This window comes from Heliangelus exortis, chromosome 27 (genome assembly GCF_036169615.1).
Source record: "Heliangelus exortis chromosome 27, bHelExo1.hap1, whole genome shotgun sequence".
NCBI lineage: Eukaryota > Metazoa > Chordata > Aves > Apodiformes > Trochilidae > Heliangelus > Heliangelus exortis.
In genome coordinates, this window is record NC_092448.1 from 1,699,701 (window position 1) to 1,720,566 (window position 20,866).

General features: G+C 48.8%; 2 protein-coding genes across 12 annotated transcripts in view; both read left to right on the forward strand.

The window, feature by feature from the left end:
* LOC139787602 (POTE ankyrin domain family member B-like) overlaps positions 1–20,866 on the forward strand; it is a 247,762-nt gene that overhangs the window by 197,383 nt on the left and 29,513 nt on the right. For 9 of the 11 annotated variants that reach the window (XM_071726819.1, XM_071726827.1, XM_071726823.1 and 6 more), the window contains one exon: positions 6,217–6,369. In XM_071726819.1, the coding sequence (XP_071582920.1) occupies positions 6,217–6,369 (153 nt within the window). Of the gene's footprint in view, positions 1–1,733; positions 1,841–2,392; positions 3,686–6,216; positions 6,370–20,866 lie in introns of those variants that run through there. The other 2 variants (XM_071726825.1, XM_071726824.1) reach the window with 2 other exon arrangements.
* On the forward strand, positions 18,879–20,611 carry LOC139787813 (ankyrin repeat domain-containing protein 7-like). The gene is made up of 4 exons (XM_071727146.1): positions 18,879–19,358; positions 19,768–19,882; positions 20,130–20,303; positions 20,419–20,611. The coding sequence occupies exons 1-4, from the start codon at positions 19,141–19,143 to the stop codon at positions 20,599–20,601; spliced, it is 690 nt and encodes a 229-aa protein (XP_071583247.1). The 5' UTR covers positions 18,879–19,140; the 3' UTR covers positions 20,602–20,611.

Below are 20,866 nucleotides of genomic sequence, written 5' to 3' on the forward strand. Positions count from 1 at the left end.
TGGAGTGCTAATAAAAGGCTCCTTTTTTTTTCCAGTGTTTTCCTGCTGGTTTTCCTCTCTTACATCTGGTGAGCATTATGTATGTAAGCCTAGCATATTAGTGAGGAAAATTCCTTAAGACCCTTTGCCTTCATTAGAACTATCTTTAATTTTTCTGGAGTGTTCCAACAGTAACAACACTGATCATGCTGTCAAAAAACAGGGTTGCAAGCCTATGAGGCACGGGTCAGCATTTTAAAATCCTGTTCTCTGCTACTCCTGAAGAGAATCCATGAGCAGGGCTGTTACAATTTATTTGTAGTTCCAAACCGCATGGTCTGTTTCTGTTTCTATTTTCCATCTGCACTCTTGTGTTGCAAGAGTCTTGGCACTGTTGCTGTTTTAACTTGCTTCATTTACATAAGCCATGTTCTTATTTCTCCCTGAAGATCTTTGAACTAAAGGCCATTTTTCTTTCTTCTTCAGCTCTTTAATCACTTTTCTCTTTTCTTTCAGCCAGATAAAATACAAGGTTTGTAGCCAAGTACTGTTTAATGTTGGGATGAATTTTATACCGGAAATGTTTTGTCTCTTGATGCTGTTGGGCTTTGATTCAAACTTAGTGATGCAAACCCATTTTCCTAATGCTGTAAAAACGTTGCAGTTGCTATTTGGTCCAAGTGAAAGAATGACTGCTGCAGAGTACTTTCATCCCTCATGTATTTGTCATGCTGTGGCTTCTGTGGCAATGAAGGATCTTTCGAGTGTCCAGTGGACCTTCTTGGCTTGTGAAGGCTCCAGAGAGGAGGGAAAGTGGTTTCTTCTACCACCTCAACTCCTACTGCTTTGCTTAGGATTGGTCCTGTTTTGGGATCATCTTTTGGTCTAGGCGGTAGTTTTCGTGCTTTTTTCTTCTACCTGTGCCTTATTTGACATGTTAGGGCTCTCTTCTCCCCAGGATTTTGCTGTTGCTTGTACTTGCTTGAAAACGATCAGAGGTTCAGGGCTTTGGGGGGCCTTTTCTGTTGTTCTTTCAGCTCCAGGCGCCCCTCTTCTATCTGTGAAGGCCCAGACTGTTCCCACAAAGTACCACTGAGGGATTCTTCTGGAGGAGCTGGTGAAGTTGGTCACAACTCTCCCTTCAGTCCTTGAGTGAGGGCCTTTCTCTCCAGGTTGCTGGTTTATGGCCCCATTTCTTTGGCCGTTGGAGTTACTGCTCCTCTTGTGAGGGCTGGAAGAGTGCTTCCCTTCCTGAGGTTCTTGCTGTCTGTGGCCTGTGCAGTACAGTGCACATTCTCTCAGTTCTTCTCTTGATTGTGGGGATGTTGCCTGGCGAGCCTGCTCATTGACATAAAACACAAAGTTATTCCCCTGGGAACCCTGCACAAAACTCAGAGAACCAGAGAATGGGGGAGGGTGGAAGGGGCCTCTGAAGATCATGTAGCACAGCCCCAGCCCTGCTCAGTCATCCATAAGAGGTTGCTCAGGGCTATGTCCAGCTGGGTTTTGGACATCCCCAAAGATGGACAATCCTAAGCCTTTTCTGGGAAATGTGTTCCAGTTTCTGACCATGCTTACAATTTAAAACTCAAAAAATCAGATTGGTTACTAAGGCATAATGCCAATCTTCATGCCAAAAATAAGGTAAATTTTTATTTTTTCAGGAAGTTGTTTCAGAAAACAGCAGCAATATTTCTGTTGAAGACTATTTTTTACTTTGATGATTAACTTGGTGTATTTGTCTGTCCTTTCAGGAGGGCTTTACCCCACTAGCTCTTGCTGTCTCTGAAGGTCAGGAAGAGACAGTTGAGTTTCTCCTAAAAACAGGAGTTGACGTGCATGCTGGAGACCAGCATCAAAGGTAAGGGGCTTATCCACATGGGTCCTTTGAGTATTCTTTCTGTTGGATTGCTGAGAAGCATGGGAATGTGCTCTGACCAAAAGCAGGGGGGCACGTGGAAGGAGCTGTTTCTGTACGTCTTGTGAAAGCAGTCTGAGTTTGGTTGCTTTGGTACCTCAGGGGCTGCTTTCTGCATTGGGGATGTCCGGGAAGCATTGTCTCGCAGGAGATGTGTCACGAGCCTGGCAGCACTGCCTCAGTTTGAGAAACCACCTCCTGCACAGCAGCCTCATGTGCACTGAAGTGTTGTATATGTGGCATCTTTGTCTGACAACGCAGTTGTTTTTACTCCCTCTCCCATGTTATTGCTTTTAATGGAACCTGCTTTTTCTTTTGTTCATTGTGAAATAATGGGGAAAAGACTTTTTCTGAGAGCAAGCAGGAATGAAACTAATGACAGTGTCTGTGTAAAATGATCCATTTCATAGGATGTTTTGAATCTTTCAGAACCCTACTCATAATTGCTGCTGGTGGTGGGAATCTTAGTTTGATCAAAGTTCTCCTTCACTACAGTGCTGATGTTTCCCATGAAGACACTGCTGGGCTGACAGCTGAGGATTATGCTTTTATTCATGGGTATTCCAGGCCTCCAAACTTGAAAATTTGCTGACTGGTCATAAGGATCTCATTATTTCCTTACGCCTCCCACTCCACAACAAGCACCATGTTGTTTTCCTCAGTACCTATGCCCCAACCCTCCAAGCTGACCATGCAGAAAAGGTCAAATTCTACAGCCACCTGCACTGCCTCACCCAAAAGGTTCCTGCAGATGCTAAGATCACAATCCTTGGTGACTCCAACACCGGAGTAGGAAAGAACTATGAAGCCTGGAAAGGAGTCCTGGGCAAGCATGGTGTTGGAAACTGTAATGACAGTGGACTTCTCCTGCTGGAGTTTTGTGCTGAGCAACAGCTCACTATCACCAACACTCTTCCAACAGAAAGACAGCCTGAAGACAACCTGGAAGCATCCTGGATCCAAGCACTGGCACCTCACTGACTGTGTCTTAGTGCACCAGAGAAATGTTGGCGATGTCCGTCTTAGCAGAGCGATGTCTGGTGCAGAATGTCCTACAGACCACTGCCTTGTGCCATGCAAACTTACCCTCTGCTTGAAGCCCAAACCTAAGAGGGGTGGCATCCCAGGGAGGAGGCTCAAAGTTAGCCATCTTCAAAAAGATACAGTGAGAAACAGCTTCCAGGTAAACCTTCAAGCTGGACTTTTAGATCATCCCAGAGATCCCTCTCCTGAAGCGCTTTGGCAGCGCACTAACAAGAGCATCCTTCAGTCCTCTGAAGAATCCCCAGGGCTCTCCTCAAAGAAAAACAAAGATTGATGAAAACACCAAGAGATCCAAGGTTTGTTAACAAAGAAGAGAACCACTCACCAAGCACACCTTGCTCAGCCATCTTGCCATGTCAGAAAAGCAGCGTTTCCTCTTAATGCAGTGAGCTCCACAGAAACTTTGGAGACATCCACAACAAGTGGTGGATCAGCCTGACAGACAAGACTGTGCGCAGTTATGGGTGACCACCGAGGGCTCTATGAAGCTCTGAAAGCAGGGTATGGACCCACGCATCAGGTCCAAAGCCCCCTGCTCAGTGCACATGGCCAAATGCTTCTCACAGAAGAGACAGCAATGCTTCTCTCCTCCATCCTGACCCCATGGTCTGAACGTTTTCAGACTCTCTTCAGTGCCAGCCGAGTAGTCCAAGGCTCAGCAATTTAGCACATTACACACCAGCCAGTGAAAACCCAATTGGACACAGCCCCTACTTTGGGAGAGACTCATACAGCACATGAAAACTGGCAAGGCAGCTGTGGTTGATGGAATCCCACCTGAAGTCTGGGAGCATGGAGGCAGAGCACTCCATGCTCAATTTCACAAGTTCCTTGTGAGTTGTTGGGAAAAAGGGGTACTACCACCAGATTTCCGTTGTGCAGTCATCATCACCCTGTACAAGAAGAAAGGAGAAAAGTCAAACTGCTCACACTACTGAGGTATAACTCTGCTCTCCATTGCTGGAAAAATCCTTGGAAGAATACTATGGTTTTCCTTGTAGGTGAACACTCAGGATCGACTTTCCATGTCATCACATTGTGAAAAAAAGAGGCCTAAAGGATGCCACTGACAACTCTGGGGTGCAGGTATGTGAAGCCAAATATTTTGCATTAGAGTCTGGACTGGTAAGTGGCATTATAGAGTAAATTGCATTATATAGTAAGGTAAAGAAAAGTAACCAGAAAGTGACCAACAGCCATGGCAGAGTCCTGCAGAGGAAGGTTGTGTTACTGTCTGAAGTTGGGTACAGTCTTCTTAGGATGGGGAAAAATCCTTTCCATGATGCTGGCTATTTACTGTACTGCTGCTTTGTTTTCCAGCTGGTGTGCTTCAGTTTTGACGAGTGTTGTTCCTGCTGTGCTGTGCAGACAAACAATGCTGTCAAATGCTTATTTTTTCCCCATGCAAAATGCAGATTGAAGGGAAGAGGGAGATTTTTCTGTAACAGGCAGGTGCGCGTGATTAAACACGCCTGGTCTTTCTCTTTGTAAGAGAAAGCTCATGCAAGAAACCTTGAAATTTGATGACTTTTGATGCTTTCCCTGCCTCTGCAAAACACGTGTGTGTTTGGCCATGTCAGGAAGTGTTTGAGAAGTTTTTTTTCTGAGGGCATTCATGAGGGGAATAGGGCAGGTATCCTGTTGGTGTTGGGCATATGGGGCAGGGCTGGGCAGAGGGGGTCTAGAGTCCTGTGTAACACCTCAGGGGAGAGTGGAGCACAGTATTTCCATTTTTGGGACATGGTTTAGTAGGCATGGTTGTGTTGGTTTCCCAGTTGGACTGGAGGATCCAGAGGTCTTTTCCAGCCTTAATGATTCTGTGGTGATTCTCCTCTGTCCATGCAGGAGGCATTGGCCCAGCTCCAGATGGAAAGCCATTTACTCCATCAGCTGCTGGAAAACCTGAAGGAGCAGCAGCTCATCCAAGGAAGTGCAGTGACTGTTGCCCAGGGATGGTTTAATGACATTTTCCACAAACTCAGAGCTGCTGCTGAGAAGCAAGCTTACATGCTGGAAGAGTTCAACAAGGAATTAAAGGCCACGTGTGCTGGGTTAAGAGAACAAGTTTTTAAATATGAGGCCGACAAAGTAAAAAGAGAGGTAAAGTATACACTGTTTGCAGTGTTGAAGGCTCTTAGCAGTGTTCTGCTGTTAATTTCTAACGGAACGCTGTTAACATCCTGAGGGACCTGCTTGTTCCTCAAAAAATCAATTGCAGCCACTGACCTAAGCTTTCTGTTGTATATTTTGTGATGCGTAGGAATATTTAAATTTGTTCTTCCTTGGCTGTGTTTAGGCTAATTAACTGGTCAGCAGGCTGGTTAGAATGTCAGTTAAACTGTCATTCTGCAAATTCTACCAGTCCCAGGCAGAGCAAAGGTTTAAAAGCTGCCATACCCATTTTTTTAATCTTTACTTTCTGGAAAACAGGAACTAGTCCTGTTGAGTAATTAGACACTGGTGTGCTGTTTGTCTGCCTGAGTGATGTGAACAGTGCTTTAAAATTCCATTTCCTTCTTCCTCTCAACCCTGGAGTGTTTGAGTGAGGTGAATACCTGCATGTGTCAGATAACCACCTTATTCTTCATTTTTCAGTTTCTTTAAGAGGGAAGAGGGGGAAGAACTCCAGGAGTGCTGTCAATGGTTTTCCCCTGTGAATCACGTTGTATTCCTAGTGCCAAAATACCAGGTTCCTTTGGGAGATGGTAGTCGGGTGGGTGGCTGGATGAATGGAGGGCCTGTCCAGATTTGTGAAAGCAAATGTGTCAGCAGGGAGGCAGTTGTTACTCTGAAATGAACTTGGTAAGAAAACAGACAGGCATGTCTTTCAACATAAACTTCAAGTGTTTTTCAAAAGAGCTTTCAGATACATGTATTCATTTAATTCTGTTTGTTTAATAGAAAAACAGACCCAAGAACCATCTAATACAAAGTCCTGCCTTTAGTCACCAGAGTAATATCTGCAGTCAAACTGTGGCTCTTGCATCACAAGAGATTGCTTTGAGTTTTGTTAAAAAAACACATGATTCAGTGTATGCTGGTGTATTGTTCAAGAAGTATAATATTTGAATCTTTTTTATGTATTAGAAAACAGAAATCCTCATGTGCAGCTGCTGATAATTTGGAGGTGCTCAGCTGCTGACTGCTGGTGGCAGGCAAAATTTTCCTACCTACTGAGTTCAAGACAGGTCTAACTGTATAATCAAATTAGTTAAATTAAGGAAAGAGTTCATGTTATTATAACTTTTTTCATGCTCATCTAACCATTTCATCAGGGCAATGTCAGAGAGCTGCAGCAGAAGCTTGCTGAAGCTCTTAAAAATCTTTCTGGGACAGAAGCTTCTCTGGAAGTTGCTACGAGGCGCTGCAGGAACCTGGAAGAAGCCAACCTGGGCTTGGAGAAGGAATTGGGAGAGGCTAAATCCAAGGTGCATGAAGTTTTCCCAAAATTCCAGAACAAACTCCATTCACAGATTGCTTTGAAGCTCTAGTGCTGAGCAGTCCCAAGTGTTGGCAACTCTCTGCTCCTTGCAGGTGGTCTGACTGCTAAGATTCAGGCTCTCCAAAACCCCTCAGGTCAAATGCTGTTCTGGGTTTGGTCACTCCTAATCCCCTCTACTGTTCCTGCCAGAGATAATTCTTTGTATGTGTCTGAATGTTTCAGAATTGATGAAAGAAAAGGAAACGCCCACAGAAAGCTTCATGGAAAGTGGAAGAACACACTTCCCATCAGTGGAGGTCTGGCTGTCAGTCCATTTCACCATTCAACTCACCTGGGACATCCTGGCACCACTCTGGCTCTGATCAGAAGTCTGAGTTCAGCAGAAAGCTTCCCAAGTTCACCCATAGGAGCAGAGTCATTGGGGAAGAGATCAGCTCCTGTTACGCAGTCAAGGTAAACATTTTGAAATCCTGTCCTCAGCTACTGCTGAAGAACATCTGTAAACAAGGCTTTTTACTTTAAAGTTACAACTCATTTGTAGTTCTAAACCTCATGGTGTAATATACCAAAACAACTCCTCCTTATCCAAACGGTAGACAGCTACGTGTGGTAGGGGTGAAGAGTTTTAATTTTGAGGGTTGTACTGTTTTCCAAGAGTGCTCAGAGACCAAAGAAAATACTGAACTCTGGATCAAGTACTGCGTAACTGCTTTCTTTTACAAAAGAAACTGAGAAAGAAGATGATGCCATAGGATGTTCCCAGCTAAGCTTTAAGTTAAATTTTCTTTCACTTCTCCTCCCGTGTCCAGTGATTGCCTTCATCACTGGCTCGTAACACACACCCTCTGCTGTCAGTTCTTGGTCTTTGCTGTCCCTTACTCGTTGCTTGTGTTTGTAGCCCCTCTGTTGCAGTCTTTTTTTTTTTTTTTTGAATAGGCAAGAAGAGGCTAATCAGTGACAAAAGTTATCCTTTCTTTAGGGAAAGATCACTCAGTGGTGTTCAGGCAATTGTCAGAGGAGCTGAATGTTTGTCGTACATGGCATCAAACATGTTCTGTGATGTGAGGCCAGATGTCCCAGGAGGAATTGCACCTACTTTGTAATGATTACTCCAGAGTCACAGCTTTGCAGTGACTGGTGCCTTTTCGAAGCAGGAAGCCACTGAGACCATTTCCTTTTGTTGCTGTCTGCTTTTAATCACAGAGAGTGTTCAGCTCTGGCTTCATAGCTGTAATGTTCTGACAGTGACCTCTTTGCCCCTCTCTCCTGTAGAATTAACACCAGGAATCCTTTCTCTTTTCTCCCCAGACACTGATGAACGTTAAACTACATCTTTGGGAACTTATTCCATATCTTCTGATGGATCACAAGAGATGAAAATGTTTTTGTCAGTCTGAATAAATGTTCTTAGTCTGTTGCATGGATGACAGCCCTGTTGCCCTTCCCTGGTGGTTTTTTGATGCATAGTCCTCTCCCCTCTTCCCCTTACCTTCTCCTTTGCCTTTCCCTCTCCCTCTCCCTTCTCCCCCCCTCCCTCCCTCTCCCCTTTCTTCCCCTTCCCCCTCTCCTCTCCTGTGTAGTCCTCTCCCTCTCCTGCTCTCCTCTTTCCCCCCCTCTTTCCCCCCTTTCACTCCCTTCCCCCTCCCACCCCCCCCCCTCCCCCCACCGTCCCCCCTCTGCCCCTTTACCCTCCAGGAGGATAAAGAGGTCCCACCTGCATCCCTCCTTTGGGGAGGAACGGACAAGATAGATGCCAGAATTGACCAAACAGAGTATTCCATCCCATATACATCATCCTCAGTATAAATTTGAGGAATCACGATGGCCAAGCCAGATTTCCTGCTTCCAGCTTCTGCTGCCTGCCCTTCCTGCCTTTCCTGCTTCCCTTCCTTCACCCAGCATCCTGGAAGGATTCCATCTGTTCCTCTGCCTGTGGTCCTGATCCATGCCCATATCTGTGTTCCTGCCTCCAGTTCCCGACCCCAGGAGTCCAGCCTGGACTTTCCCAGGGCTGCCCTGCAGCCTCGGTGGTGACATGAGAGTTATTGGGGGAAAAGGGGGGAGGAATGTGGTATCCATTTTCCTGTATATTTGTATATATTTAGTAATTTTTCCTATTTATCATTACTGTTTCATTAAAGTTGCGTAGTTTAGTTTCCAACCCATCAGTCTCTCTCCCTTATTCTCTCTCCTTTCTTTATCAGGGAGGAGAGAGAGACTAGTAGAGGGTGTCTGTTACTCAGTTTAATTGCCGGGCCAGTGTTAAGCCGTGACAACTTTATAAAGTTTTCTTTTCCCACATTGCCACCCAGAACATCCGTAAATGATTTCCATTTTTTCCAGAATACATCCCAAAGCACATCCCGAGGAATGTCAACCAGTGTGTCCCATTAAGGCTCCAGGAGCCCGGTATACACCTTTCCTCTGTCTTTTATGGACTTATGGAAAGCCCCAAACTGAGAAGCCCCCAAAACCAAAACCAAAGTAGAGCAAACCTTTGTCAGGTGGCCCTTGTCTGCTCCTGGGGTGATCAGAGTGTGGTGACGAGCCCCTGCAGAGAAATCTCTGGGGGTACCCAAGGGTCCCACAGCCAAGCAGAGAGTATCCATCCCTTGGTGGTCAGCAGAGGGAACAAAGGACCTCACCCCAACAACCTCGGGATTCTTCATTACAGCACCTGACACACCTAAGGGTGGAGTTAGCCCTCGTGCTGTAATAAAGAACTCTGACTGAAGAGTAACAAAGTGCTGTGGAGGTGATTTAATTGTTTCAGTGGAGAGGGATGGGGGGAGGGAGAGGGGGAAAGGGAGAGGGACGGGTACTGGGACAGGGAAGGGGACAGGCACTGCCCATTCACTGAGCTGAGTGAGCAGTTACAGGGGTGGCAATGTCACAGGGCAGGCAGCAGTCACTGGTGACTGTGTCACTGTGGGCAGCACTCATTGGGGTGTGAGGAGCCAGAAGGAGCCTGAAGCTTCCATATAATTGAGCCTGAGAAATTCTGGTTTGCTACAGCCATAATGATACAGGAAAACAACTACATACAGGTTATATGAAAAAAAAAAAGCTTCTAAAAACCATGAAAATATAAAAATATATAAATGGCTTATATAGCTGAATGAAGAGAAGACCAAGACAGAACATGACAGGCAAGTGGACATGGGAAAAGTGAAACACACTTGGTGATTTAGACTAAAAGTACTGTTAAAAACTGTTTAGTACTGTTAAAAACTACATTTTATCAATGCAGTACTTCACAGCAAGTTGAATACATCTCTGACCTGCACACTGTTCCAGGTCAGTTACACAGATCTGTTTTATTGCAGTAACTTCATCTTTGAATGCTGCTTATTGCGGACAACGTTTCAACCAATGCTTAAAAGTACAAATCAGTGCTGACCTCCAGTGGTTTGGTTTGTTCATACCTCAGGACATTCAGGTTCTGGCAAATACAGCTTCATACAGCTTCAGTCAGAATCATAGAATGGCAGGGGCTGGAGGGGACCTCACTGAGTCCAAGCCCCCTGGCCCAGCAGGATCCCCAGGGCAGCCCTCACAGGAACACGTCCAGTAGGGTCTTGAAAGTCTCCAGAGGTAATTATGGACTATTTGTGAAGCTGAACTATACCTCTAGTCTACCACCCTGTCTGTTTCTGTCCTTTTCAAGTAACAGACAAAAGAAACATAGAATCATGGAAAGTGAGGTGTTGGAAGGGACCTCAAAAGGACATGTAGTCCATCTTCCCTCTTCAGAGCACAGTCAGCTATAGCAGGTCATACAAAAACATGTCCAGGCGGGTGTTGAATGTCTCCACGGAAGGAGACTCCACAACCTCCCTGGGCAGCCTGGGACTGTGCCCTGTCACCATCACAGTGAAACACAGGGACATATGAGCAATCCTGACTATTTAGCTTTAGCCAGGGTGAGCTACAAGGTTATTAAAAGATACAGGCAAAAGATAAGGGAGTTGGCAGCAGAAAAGAACAGGATGGGAAAGCATCACATAGACAGCACATAAAGAGTTGTATTTAACCAGTTAGATTGTGACCTGTGGCATATGAAGAATGTGTTGTACCAATCAACATAATATAAGCACATTGCTATCAACCTGGCTGTGTATAAAAGGGCTCCTGCTGCTCTCAATAAAGGGCAGTACTGGGATTATATTGATCTGTGTGTTGTCCACTGCGCTCTTCCGGGCAAATAGTGCCTGAACAGGGACTCTGAATTGCTGGTGGCTGCTTCACACGAGGATTTATCTGGACATCAGGAAACGTGGACAGGGAATTCCTGCTTGGGAATCACAGCAGGAGCTCTAAGTGAGCTGGGCACTCACCCCTGTAAGGTGGGCACTGCAAACCTGAGGGAAATGCAGAGAGGCAGCAGTGCTGTTACTAGGTAGGATACTCTGTGAGAGGGATTCCTGATAACCTGAAACAGATATAGGAGCTGTTCAAGTGGGCTGAAGAGAGAGCCCGGATCCCCACTGTTTGTATAGCTATCGAGCTGGAAGTGTGGGAAGAAACTGGGAAGTTCCTATGGGGTGGAATTAGCAAAGGATCTAAGGAGGCTAGAAAATCAGCCACGTTGTGGAGACTGGTTCGAGACACATTAAAAGAAAAAGAAGCGTTCGCTGCCTTAACTCCTGATATACCAGTGCCGATGAATGCCCAAAACATGGACTTGACCTCTAAACAGTTATTTGAGACACCTAAAGAACCCCCCACCAGCACCCGTGGGGGCTGTACTGATTCAGCCTTTGGACGAAAAGTAAAAATGGGACTGAGAAGCAAAACCAAAAGCAATCGAAAACACCACCAGAATCATTGGAGGACCCAGAGGGAGAGAAGCCGGAGAACAGGGGTGAGGAATTTCGGAATGCAGACCCCCCCTTCCTCCTGCCCGTGGCTCCAGGCTGCTCTGCCACCACTGCCTTCCCCCCCACCCCCACCCCCAATTTATCTCCTCAGTCACCATTGCCACCAATTTATCCTCTGCCAGTGATTGTGGGACCAGGAGGAGGAGGTCAATGGGTTGCATTAGATTGGAAAATGATAAAAGCTGCCATTACGCAGTACGGTTTGAAATCATCATTTACACAATCTCTTTTGCACCATCTTTTTACTGCTTGGTTGTTGACGCCATATGACACAAAAATGCTCATTAATACTCTGTTAACTCCTTCTCAACAACTGCAATTTCATCATAAATGGCAAATGCTGTGTGAAAATGCAGCTGTGATTCCCAGACAGAACACCGATGCATTATACGGAGCGCAAGCACAAATGTTACTCGGTGCTGGTCCTTCTGTACGTGCAGATTTGCAGGCATGGTTTCAAACTGAAGTGTTACAACTTCCACAAGAATTGGCGTATAAAGCTTCGCAAACTGTTCATGATCCTGCACAAGCAACTCCCTCTTTTAAAACATTAAACAGGGGGGAGCGGAGCCATATTCAAAATTTGTGGATCGCTGATATTCAGTGATAACATCACATCTGGATTTGTCAGAAGAGATGAAAACAAAATTTTTTTATATGTCAGCATATGACAATGCTAATGAAAAAACTAAATGTGTGTTAGGACCACTCCTGAGAGGTGCTACAGCAGCTCAGTTGTTAGAAGCTTCAGATAAAGCTGCTTAAGAACCCTCACTGCAATATGCTCCTCAGTACTGATGTATAATGTGGTGCAGGGTGCACTGGTGTTCCAGACAGAGATAAAAAACTTGGTTGGCAATTGCACTTTCAGTTTTGGTTTGGGAGATTCATAGGATCACAAAATCATAGAATTGGCTGGGTTGGAAGGGACCTCAGAGATCCCTTGAGTCCAACCCTTGATCTCCCCAGAGTCCAACCCTTGATCCACTCCCCCCGTGGTTCCCAGCCCATGGCACTCAGTGCCACATCCAGGCTCTTTTGAAATATCTCCAGGGATGGAGAATCCACCCCTTCCCTGGGCAGCCCATTCCAATGCCTGATCACCCTTCCCGTAAAGAAATTCTTTCTAATATCCAACCTAAACCTCCCCTGGCACAACTTAAGATTTTACCACTCCATCTTATTTCAGGCTGGTTCCAGCAGATTTTAGTAGCCATAGCATTTCATTTCTCAATCTTCTGGTGGGTGCTGTGAATTTTTCTCATGTATTGGTAAGGAGTAAGACAAAAAACCACAGTCATGAGAATGATGATGGCTTTTTGGAGGCTGAGAGCTGCTGGGGAGAGTGAGAGCTGCCCCTGGTACGGAGAGCAGAGAGCAGGGAGCAGGGAACAGAGAGCAGAGAGCAAGGAGCACCCCCACTCCTGCCCCTGCGGTCACTGCTCCCCCCCCTCACACAAGGGCACAGCTCAGACACGGCCAGAGAGCATCACCAGGGTGTCTGCTACAGCTGGAGCTGCTGTCTGTACCCACTGACAATGCTGCTGCTCAGAAAGGAGCCCTGCTGCAGGCACCACAGCAGAGAAAAAAAAAAAAAAAAAGAAAAGAAAAAGAAAAAAAAAAGAAAAAAACCACAAAAACCCACTGAAAAAACCAAAAACCAAAAATCAAAAAAAACCAAAACCCCAAAATAATAAAAAACAGAAAACAAACAAAAAACCCCACAAGAAAGCAAAAAACAAAAAATACACAGAAACCAAAAAATCCAAAAAACAAAAACCACAAAAACAATAACAAAAAACAAAAAAATACACAAAAACAAAAAACAACAAAAAACAACAAAAAAATCAAAAATCCAAAACAAAACAAAAAAAAAATACACACACAAAAAACCAACAAAAACTCCAAAAACAACAACAAAAAACAAAAAAACAAAAAAATAACAAAGAACCCAAACAAAGAGAAAAAAAACCATTGATCCCCTTTGTCTCACTCCCATTCTGGTCAATTTCAACCAATTTCAGCTCCAGAATTCCATATACCCATCCTGGCTCCCAAATACAAACAGTGACCACTGAAATTCTCTCTGTCTCTTGCCCTCCCCTGGGTCCCTCGGTAGCTCCAACAACTGGGCCTCAGGCTCACACTTGCCGTGGCTCAGCGACCACAAACCTGGTACAGAATTTCTTTCCATTCTCCCCCCCTCAAGAAAAAGGGAATATAACAGGGGAATAAAGACTGGGCACTTTGGGGGACTGGAAACAATCGGATACAGATTTTATCAACAGAAGGGAAAGGTGATAACATAAAGAGTAAAGTAACAAAAAACCGCCAATATTCAGCCCCATAAACAGCGTTTTAACAGCCAGCAGGAGGTGGCCAGAGGAGCTGTTCCCTTTCTGGTCATTTCTAGAGCACGGCAGGAAATGAGGGAAATTGATCCTCGGCATTCTGCCCCCCACAGAGTCCCAAAATCCCCCCTGCTCCAGTTCCAGACAGTTCCAGTTCCAGACAGTGAAACACCTCAAACCCCAAACGTTCACACCCTCAGCCCCTCTCCCATTTTTATCAATTTTGGCTCCAAAATTCCAAACCAAGGGACCCGGTGCCCAAACACAAGAAGTGACCACGGGAAACTCCTGCTGGCCCCCACCCCCTCTTGGGACCCTCCTCACAGCACCTCCAACCGGGGGGTCCTGGTCTTGCTTTTTATGCCTCAAACTCCAAATGTCAACCCTTCGGTCACTCTCCAGTCCTGGCCCATTTTTGGCTCCAAAAGTCACACCCCTAAAAGCAACAGCTGGACCTGACTGGGGTTGGGGGCACTGGCAAGGGCTGGGACCCCCAGGACCTGTATGAGACCCCCCGGGGCAGATCCCCCTTCCCTGCAGCCTCCACCTCTCCCCAGACCCTCCCAGGGGCTCTGTGTGGGCACCCACATCACCATTGGCACCCAGACACCTGTGGGGACACCCATGGGGACATCACCCATGTGGATCTGCCAAGGAGGACCCACGGAGTCCTTGTTGTGACAGTCTGTGTGTGTGTGTCTGTCTCTGTGTGTGTGTGTCTGTGTGTGTCTGTGTGTCTGTATCTGTGTCTGTGTGTGTCTGTGTCTGTGTCTCTGTGTGTGTCTGTGTGTCTGTGTCTCTGTGTGTGTGTGTGCCTGTGTGTCTGTGTCTGTGTGTGTGTCTATGTGAGTGTGTGTGTCTGTGTGTCTGTGTCTGTGTGTGTGCCTGTCTGTGTCTGTGTGTGTGTGTGTCTGTGTGTCTGTGTGTGTCTGTCTATCTGTGTCCATGTGTCCTCACTGCCTGTGTGTCCAGTCCCCCACAGGGTCCCCCCGGGCTCCCCAAACTTTGTACAAGGAGCAAACAAATGTTGGTGGAGCTGAGGCTTGGGGGCCGGGGGGGGAGGGGGTAACACTTGTGCAAGATGGTTTCTTCCTCCAGATGGACCCATTGCTGTAAACCCGTCCCAGGGTGTGGGGGCCTGCTGAGTCCATGGTGTTCCCACACAGCTCTCAGGGGTGACAGCTGTGGGGACAGCACTGGTTTGTACCCCAGGACCTGTTTCTCTTTCACGTGCTGTTGCTGGAGGGGGAGGGCGAGGGGGTGTTGGCACAGACAGAGCTTCTGGGGTGAAGAATTTGGTGCCCATGGCCTTACCCTGGTGTGCTGGGCAGCCCCAGGGACCAGCTGGCATTATTTATTTACCCAGCACAGGCAGCACCCTGCCCTGCTGTCATTTATTGTATTTGGTTTCCAGGGGGGAAAACAAGTGTTGGGCAGCAGGGACCCAGCTGGGTGGCTCCGGGGACCAGCAATGAGCTTCGGGCTTTCAGAACCAGCCTGGGGGCTTTGGGGATGAGCCTTGGGGTCTCAAAGACCAATGAGGGGCTTCAGGACCAGCCCAGGACCCTAGGGGACAAGCCTGGGGGCTTTGGTGACAAACCCAGAAGCTTCAGGAACAGCCCAGGGACTCTGAGGACCAGCTTGGAGTCGTAGAGGACAAGCCCGAGGGGGCTTTGGGAAGAGTCACCGAACCCTGGTTGCAGCAGGAGGGGAGATGCCCTGGGTGGTGTCCACCCAGGACATGCTCACGGGTGACCCCACCCATGGGGTCCCTGTCACTCCCCGGGGGGAGGTGCTGCCCTGAATTTGCATGTTCACTTCCCCACCTCCCCCAGGCACCTCAAAACTCTGAGGTCCCCGTGGAGCCATGAGGATGCCACCCAGCCACCCCTGTCCCCGTGTCCCCCAGCTGCTGGCCTCACTCCTTCTGCTGGCAGGTAGGCAGGAGAGGAAGGGGGGACGGGGCTGTCCCCACCCTTGGCACTCCCGTGTCTTGAGGGTCCCCCCATTTCTCAGGGCCCAAAGGGAACCCAGAGGGAACCCACTCTTGGGTCCCCGTTGCCAAATAGGTGCTCGCCCTGGGGGTGGGGGGGAAGGGGAGGGTGTCAACTTTTTGGGATGAAACCAGGATCTTCCTCAGTGAAGGAGCCGTGAAAGGTGCGCAGAGAGGGTGAGGGGGGGGCCGGGGGGGGGAACAGTGTGACATCAATCAGGGCCCAAGAGATTCTAGGTCCCCGGGGAGGCTGGGACGCGGGGGAGAGGGAGGCTGGGGGGGGGGACAAAACAGGGTCGGTAATTCCTTGTAAAAGGGACAATTAACTAGGAGTGGGGGGCCTCGATGTCCCCCTGAGGGTTTCTGCGAGGGGGAGGAGGAGGAGGAAGGGCGGAGGGGAGGTCGTTTCCCATCCTGGGATGCGCACTGGGGTGACATCCAAACCCTGGGAGGGGTTGGATGGGTGCGATGGGTGGGCAGGGGGCTGGGGGCTGCTCATCCCCTCCCGATTATTCCTACCCCCCGGCCCAAGAAGGGATGGGACGCGGTTTGGTTCGGTGGGAATCTTCCCCCTCCTCCCATTACTCCAGGGGGGGGGGGCTGTGTGTGATGGGGGGACTGGAACCCCCTCCCCCCAAGGGCTCAGTGTCGGTTCCCCTCCCTCGCCTTCCTTCTCGGAAACCAAAGCGGGGGCCAGAGAGGGGGGAGGGAGGAGAGGAGCTGAAAGCAGAGCTGCCCGATGGGTCCTGCGGTCTGTCTGCCTGTCTGTCTGTCCATCTGTCCACCTGTCTGTCTGCCTGTCCACCCCGCGAAGGGACGAGGGGGCACTTCAGCTTCTCAGATCCGCATTTCTCTCCCCCTGCGTGGACACAGTCAGGAGCATCTCCTTGTCACCCCAGGGTTTTGGGGAATGGGGGGAGTTACACCTCAAACTCTCATCACTGAGCTGCCCCGGGTGGGGGGGTCCCTGCCCCATCTCCCCCCCACCCCCATCTCCCCCCCACCCCCCTCCCTGGCTCCCCGTGGGGGCATTTCCCCATTTCCCAAAGCATTAACCTCAAACCTGCCCCCAGGCCGTGGGGTGACACTGCCAGCCCCCTCGTGTCCCCCGCAGGGATGGTGTGAGGTGACACGATGCATCACAGGGTGGGCAGGACTGGGATGCTCTGGGAGGGTCTCCACCCTGCAGTTTGTCCTTGTCAGATCCAGAGGAGATCTCCCCAGGAGGTGGGGGGGACGAAGCGGGGCGGGGGGGGGGGGAGATGGAATCAGGGCTGGATTTGGCTCCTAAGCCATCCCTCAGGGATGCAGGGACCGGATTGGGTTCATCTCCCATTTTATCTCTGGTTTCTGCCCCAGCAGCACAACCTCCTCACCACCATCTACAGCCAGGTGCAGAGAGGAGGAGGCAGCGGGGGGCTCGTCTAGAGACACCCCCCACCCCCATCCACTACGGCGGGGGAGCACCGGGGAGGGAGCTCCGACAGTGTCACCCCCATCCCGGAGGGACCCGGTTCGGTCCCGGCACTGATTGTCCCTGCTTTGACTCCGACCGGGATCGAGCAGCAGGACCGGGACCGCCGAACCCCTCCCCGGGACCAGTGAACCTCCTCGGAACCACCGGGACAGCTCCGGGCAAGAGCCTCCCCCCCCCCAGCGCGGTGCCGCGGGTTGGTGTCCCCAAGGCGATGTCCCCTCCTGCCCCTCCCCCCCTCCTCTCAGCAGGACTCGGGGGTCGCAGGGGGCAGGGGGAACCCCCCCGTCCTTGGCTCACTGGGGACTCCAATAAAGAGAAGAGGGGTGAAGGCTGTTATAAGTTAAGTCCCATTAAACAATTGACCAGGACATGCCAACTAGTGAATCAATTGGAATTTAATAGCAAGTGACAACACGCAATAACAGCGCTGGACACCCGGGAGTCTCTGCTCCTCAAAGTGGGTGCGACTTCTTTAAAATTTTCTCAAGTATTTATAGTCCTTTATGGCCATGTCGTTCTGTGCTCATACTCGAGTTGCTGGAAAAGTTGTCATTTATCAACGATACTAAATCTTCTTGAGCATATACATCCAACAATACTTATTCTTCTTCAGACACATCCTTCCCACACTATTTCTTCTGTAGGCGCATCCTGTGTTTTTGTTAACTTCTTTCCACACTATTTCTTCTGCAGACACATCCTGGTTTTTTTTTTTTTTTGTTTTGTTTTTTTTTTTTGTTTGTTTGTTTGTTTGTTTGTTTTTTTTTTGCTAACCCCTCTCCACAAAGGTTATCTCCAAGAATGTGTAAACATAACCACACAGCATTTTGCCACAATACACCTTTTCTTTGTAGTCAACATATTTTGCTACTTCTATCTTGCCTCTATAAGTAAATACACTAAAATTTTCTACTTAGGTTAAATAAAGAAACATTATATGTAGGTTATTACAATTTGTCACAATCACACAATATTTTTGGCACATAACTTTACAGTTGATACGTCCATTTTATAAACCAAGTTACATAGATTAAATGATCAAATATAACTTTATATTGTAAATCTGTTACAGTGACAGTTAACATTTGTGTTAACATTTTCCCCAGAGTTAGGGAAAAGATAGTTGTCCTGCCAGTAATTCCTGGTAGGCAAGGAGAATTCTAGATGTCCATTTTCCTCTATTTATGGGTTAGACTTGTCTAGGGAAACAACCTGTACTTGTGCAATGGCAGTGGAACTTTTGCAGTGAGCTCTGTGCAGTCAGAGCAAGCTAGTTTGCCATTTAAAGATGTGGTGAGAGATAAGTGGTTGTGCAGACTGAAAAGATGGGATAAGCTCGTGGTGAAGAGCTCACTGCATTCAGCACAGTATTTGATAACAAAAGCCACCGCACACCAATAAAGAGGGTCACTGCCTAGCTCTGAGAATCCTAAGTACAGCCAGCTGGGCACCATCCACACAGGAAGAGTTATTTTTTTACCCCCTCTAGCTCCTCATTTTAGTTGATTATGAAAAAGCCTCTCCTCAGAATTTTCCACTTTGTATGACTCATAGAGGTGGGGGAGAGTTTCTCAGCTTCTCTCAGGTACTTAAAGGACCATTGTCACCCTGTAGTGGCAATGAATGAATACTGAGGCTTACAGCAATGCAAGGTTTAAGGATTAAAGGAGCCTTTTCCCTTCCTTCGGCCCCTGCCCCCCTTCCCCCCGAAGTGGTTCTGCCCCTGAACCTCCCCCCCTCCCCCGAGGTGGTTCAGCCCCGCTCATGCCGTTGCCGCGTGACGCTCCCGAGCGGCGCTGCCGTTGGTGGCGAGGCTCTCGCAGCGGCACCTCCTGTGCTGAGCTCCGCTGGTCTCTGCCTCTCTGGCTGCTCCTGCTCCTCGCCGTTGGTTTGCGCCTTGCTCCCACCTCATCCCTGCCTTTCTTCTACATCCCCTGACCCTGCCTTTGCCCTTCCCTTGTCCTGACCCCCTTCCCTAACCCCCCCCAGCTCGGCCGGCTGCCTCCCGCTGCTCCAGCGGGGCTGTTCCCGTGCCGCAGCTCCCAGAGCTCCTGGGATGGGGCTCTTAAAGAAGAAGCAGAAGCTTCCCCACTCTGGCAGCGCTCCTGGTCAGCCCTGTACTGCTGCTACTGCCGGCACCAGTGCCCCTGAGCCTCAGCAGCAAGGTCTGGACAGGCTGCACCGCGCAGCTGCCTGCGGCCACCTGGCCTGGCTGAGGCGCTGGCACTGGTGGGTTGAGATTTGGGGCATCGACCGCCGCGACAGGGAGAATCGGTGAGGGGCTGTGGCCGCTGCTGGGACACCTCGGGTGGCATGCGGGAGCATCCCCCCTGCAGGGTTTGTGTGGGATCCCCTTGGAGCTGATTGCTTGCAAAGCAAGATGTGCCCTGTCAGCTGGGAGGGGGAACTCGAGAGCTTTTCCCAGCTTTCCAGCTGGGAGCTGCTGGGTGGGCGCCAGTGCCCCTGGAGGTGCTGGGCTGCTGCTTGGCCCTGCTCTCCCTGCAGGGTTCTCTTGCAGTTCCTGAGGCCTCCCCAGGTCTCTCCTGCCCTGTGGGTGATGTGTGCGGGGTTGCAGCAGCAGCAGGAGCAGCAGGGTCTGGGCAGGGTCCCCTGGGCTGGGTGGTGCCACAGCTTTGGTTCTTTCCTTGTGTGTCAGTGTTAAGCTCACATGTTTAATTCTCAGGACACCTCTCCATCTGGCGTGTGCGAACGGCCACACAGAGGTCGTCACATTTCTAGTAAGGCACCGCTGCCAGTTGGATGCTGCTGACAGTCTCAGGAGAACACCCCTGATGACGGTGAGTGAGAGAAGTTCTGCTCTTTAAAGAGGGGCTTATTGACTGTGCATGAAAGGAGAGGTGTCTGGCAGGACTCTGTGTGCAGACCTGTGCGGAAAAACGCCTGTTGGATTTGGAGTGGAACAGGCACCTGTCTGATCATCTTTGCAGGTGCTCTTCTTTCCCAGTGGTCAGAAGCTGGGCGAGCTGTGATGGAGGGAAATGCAACTTTTGCAAGGCTTTCTTTTTTTTTGTTTGTTGTTCCCAGGCAGTACAGTTTCATCAAGAAGACTGTGTGTCTTTTCTGCTAGAGCACGGTGCCGACCCAAATCTCACCGACACCGATGGCCACACTGCCCTCCATCTGGCCATCCAGGCTCATAATAAAAACCTCGTGGGGCTTTTACTCAGGCATTTTGTCGATCATCGTGTCAAGAATAAGGTAAATATTTATATTTCTTCAGCAAGTCCTTTCAGAAAGTGGCATCAATATTTCTTTTACAGATTTTTTTTTTTTATTTTGATGATTAACATGATGTATTTCTCTGACTTTTCAGGAGGGCTTTACCCCACTAGCTCTTGCTGTCTCTGAAGGTCAGGAAGAGATAGTAGAAATTCTCCTGAAAGCAGGAGTTGACGTGCATGCTCGAGACCAGCATCAAAGGCAAGGGGTTTATCCAAATGTGTCCCTTTGGTATTCTTTCTGTTGGATTGCTGAGAAGCATGGGAATGTGCTCTGACCAAAAGCAGGGGGGCACGTGGAAGGAGCTGTTTCTGTACGTCTTGTGAAAGCAGTCTGAGTTTGGTTGCTTTGGTACCTCAGGGGCTGCTTTCTGCATTGGGGATGTCCAGGAAGCATTGTCTCGCAGGAGATGTGTCATGAGCCTGGCAGCACTGCCTCAGTTTGAGAAACCACCTCCTGCACAGCAACCTCGTGTGCACTGAAGTGTTTTACATGTGGCAGCTCTGTCTGACCACACAGTTGTTTTGATTCCCTCTCCCATG

Coding starts and splice junctions, on each gene's coding strand:
- LOC139787813 (XM_071727146.1), top strand. CDS start 19,141: ATGGGGCTCTTAAAGAAGAAGCAGAAGCTTCCCCACTCTGGCAGCGCT. Junction 19,359..19,767: donor CGCCGCGACAGGGAGAATCG/GTGAGGGGCTGT, acceptor TTTAATTCTCAG/GACACCTCTCCATCTGGCGT. Junction 19,883..20,129: donor GGAGAACACCCCTGATGACG/GTGAGTGAGAGA, acceptor TGTTGTTCCCAG/GCAGTACAGTTTCATCAAGA.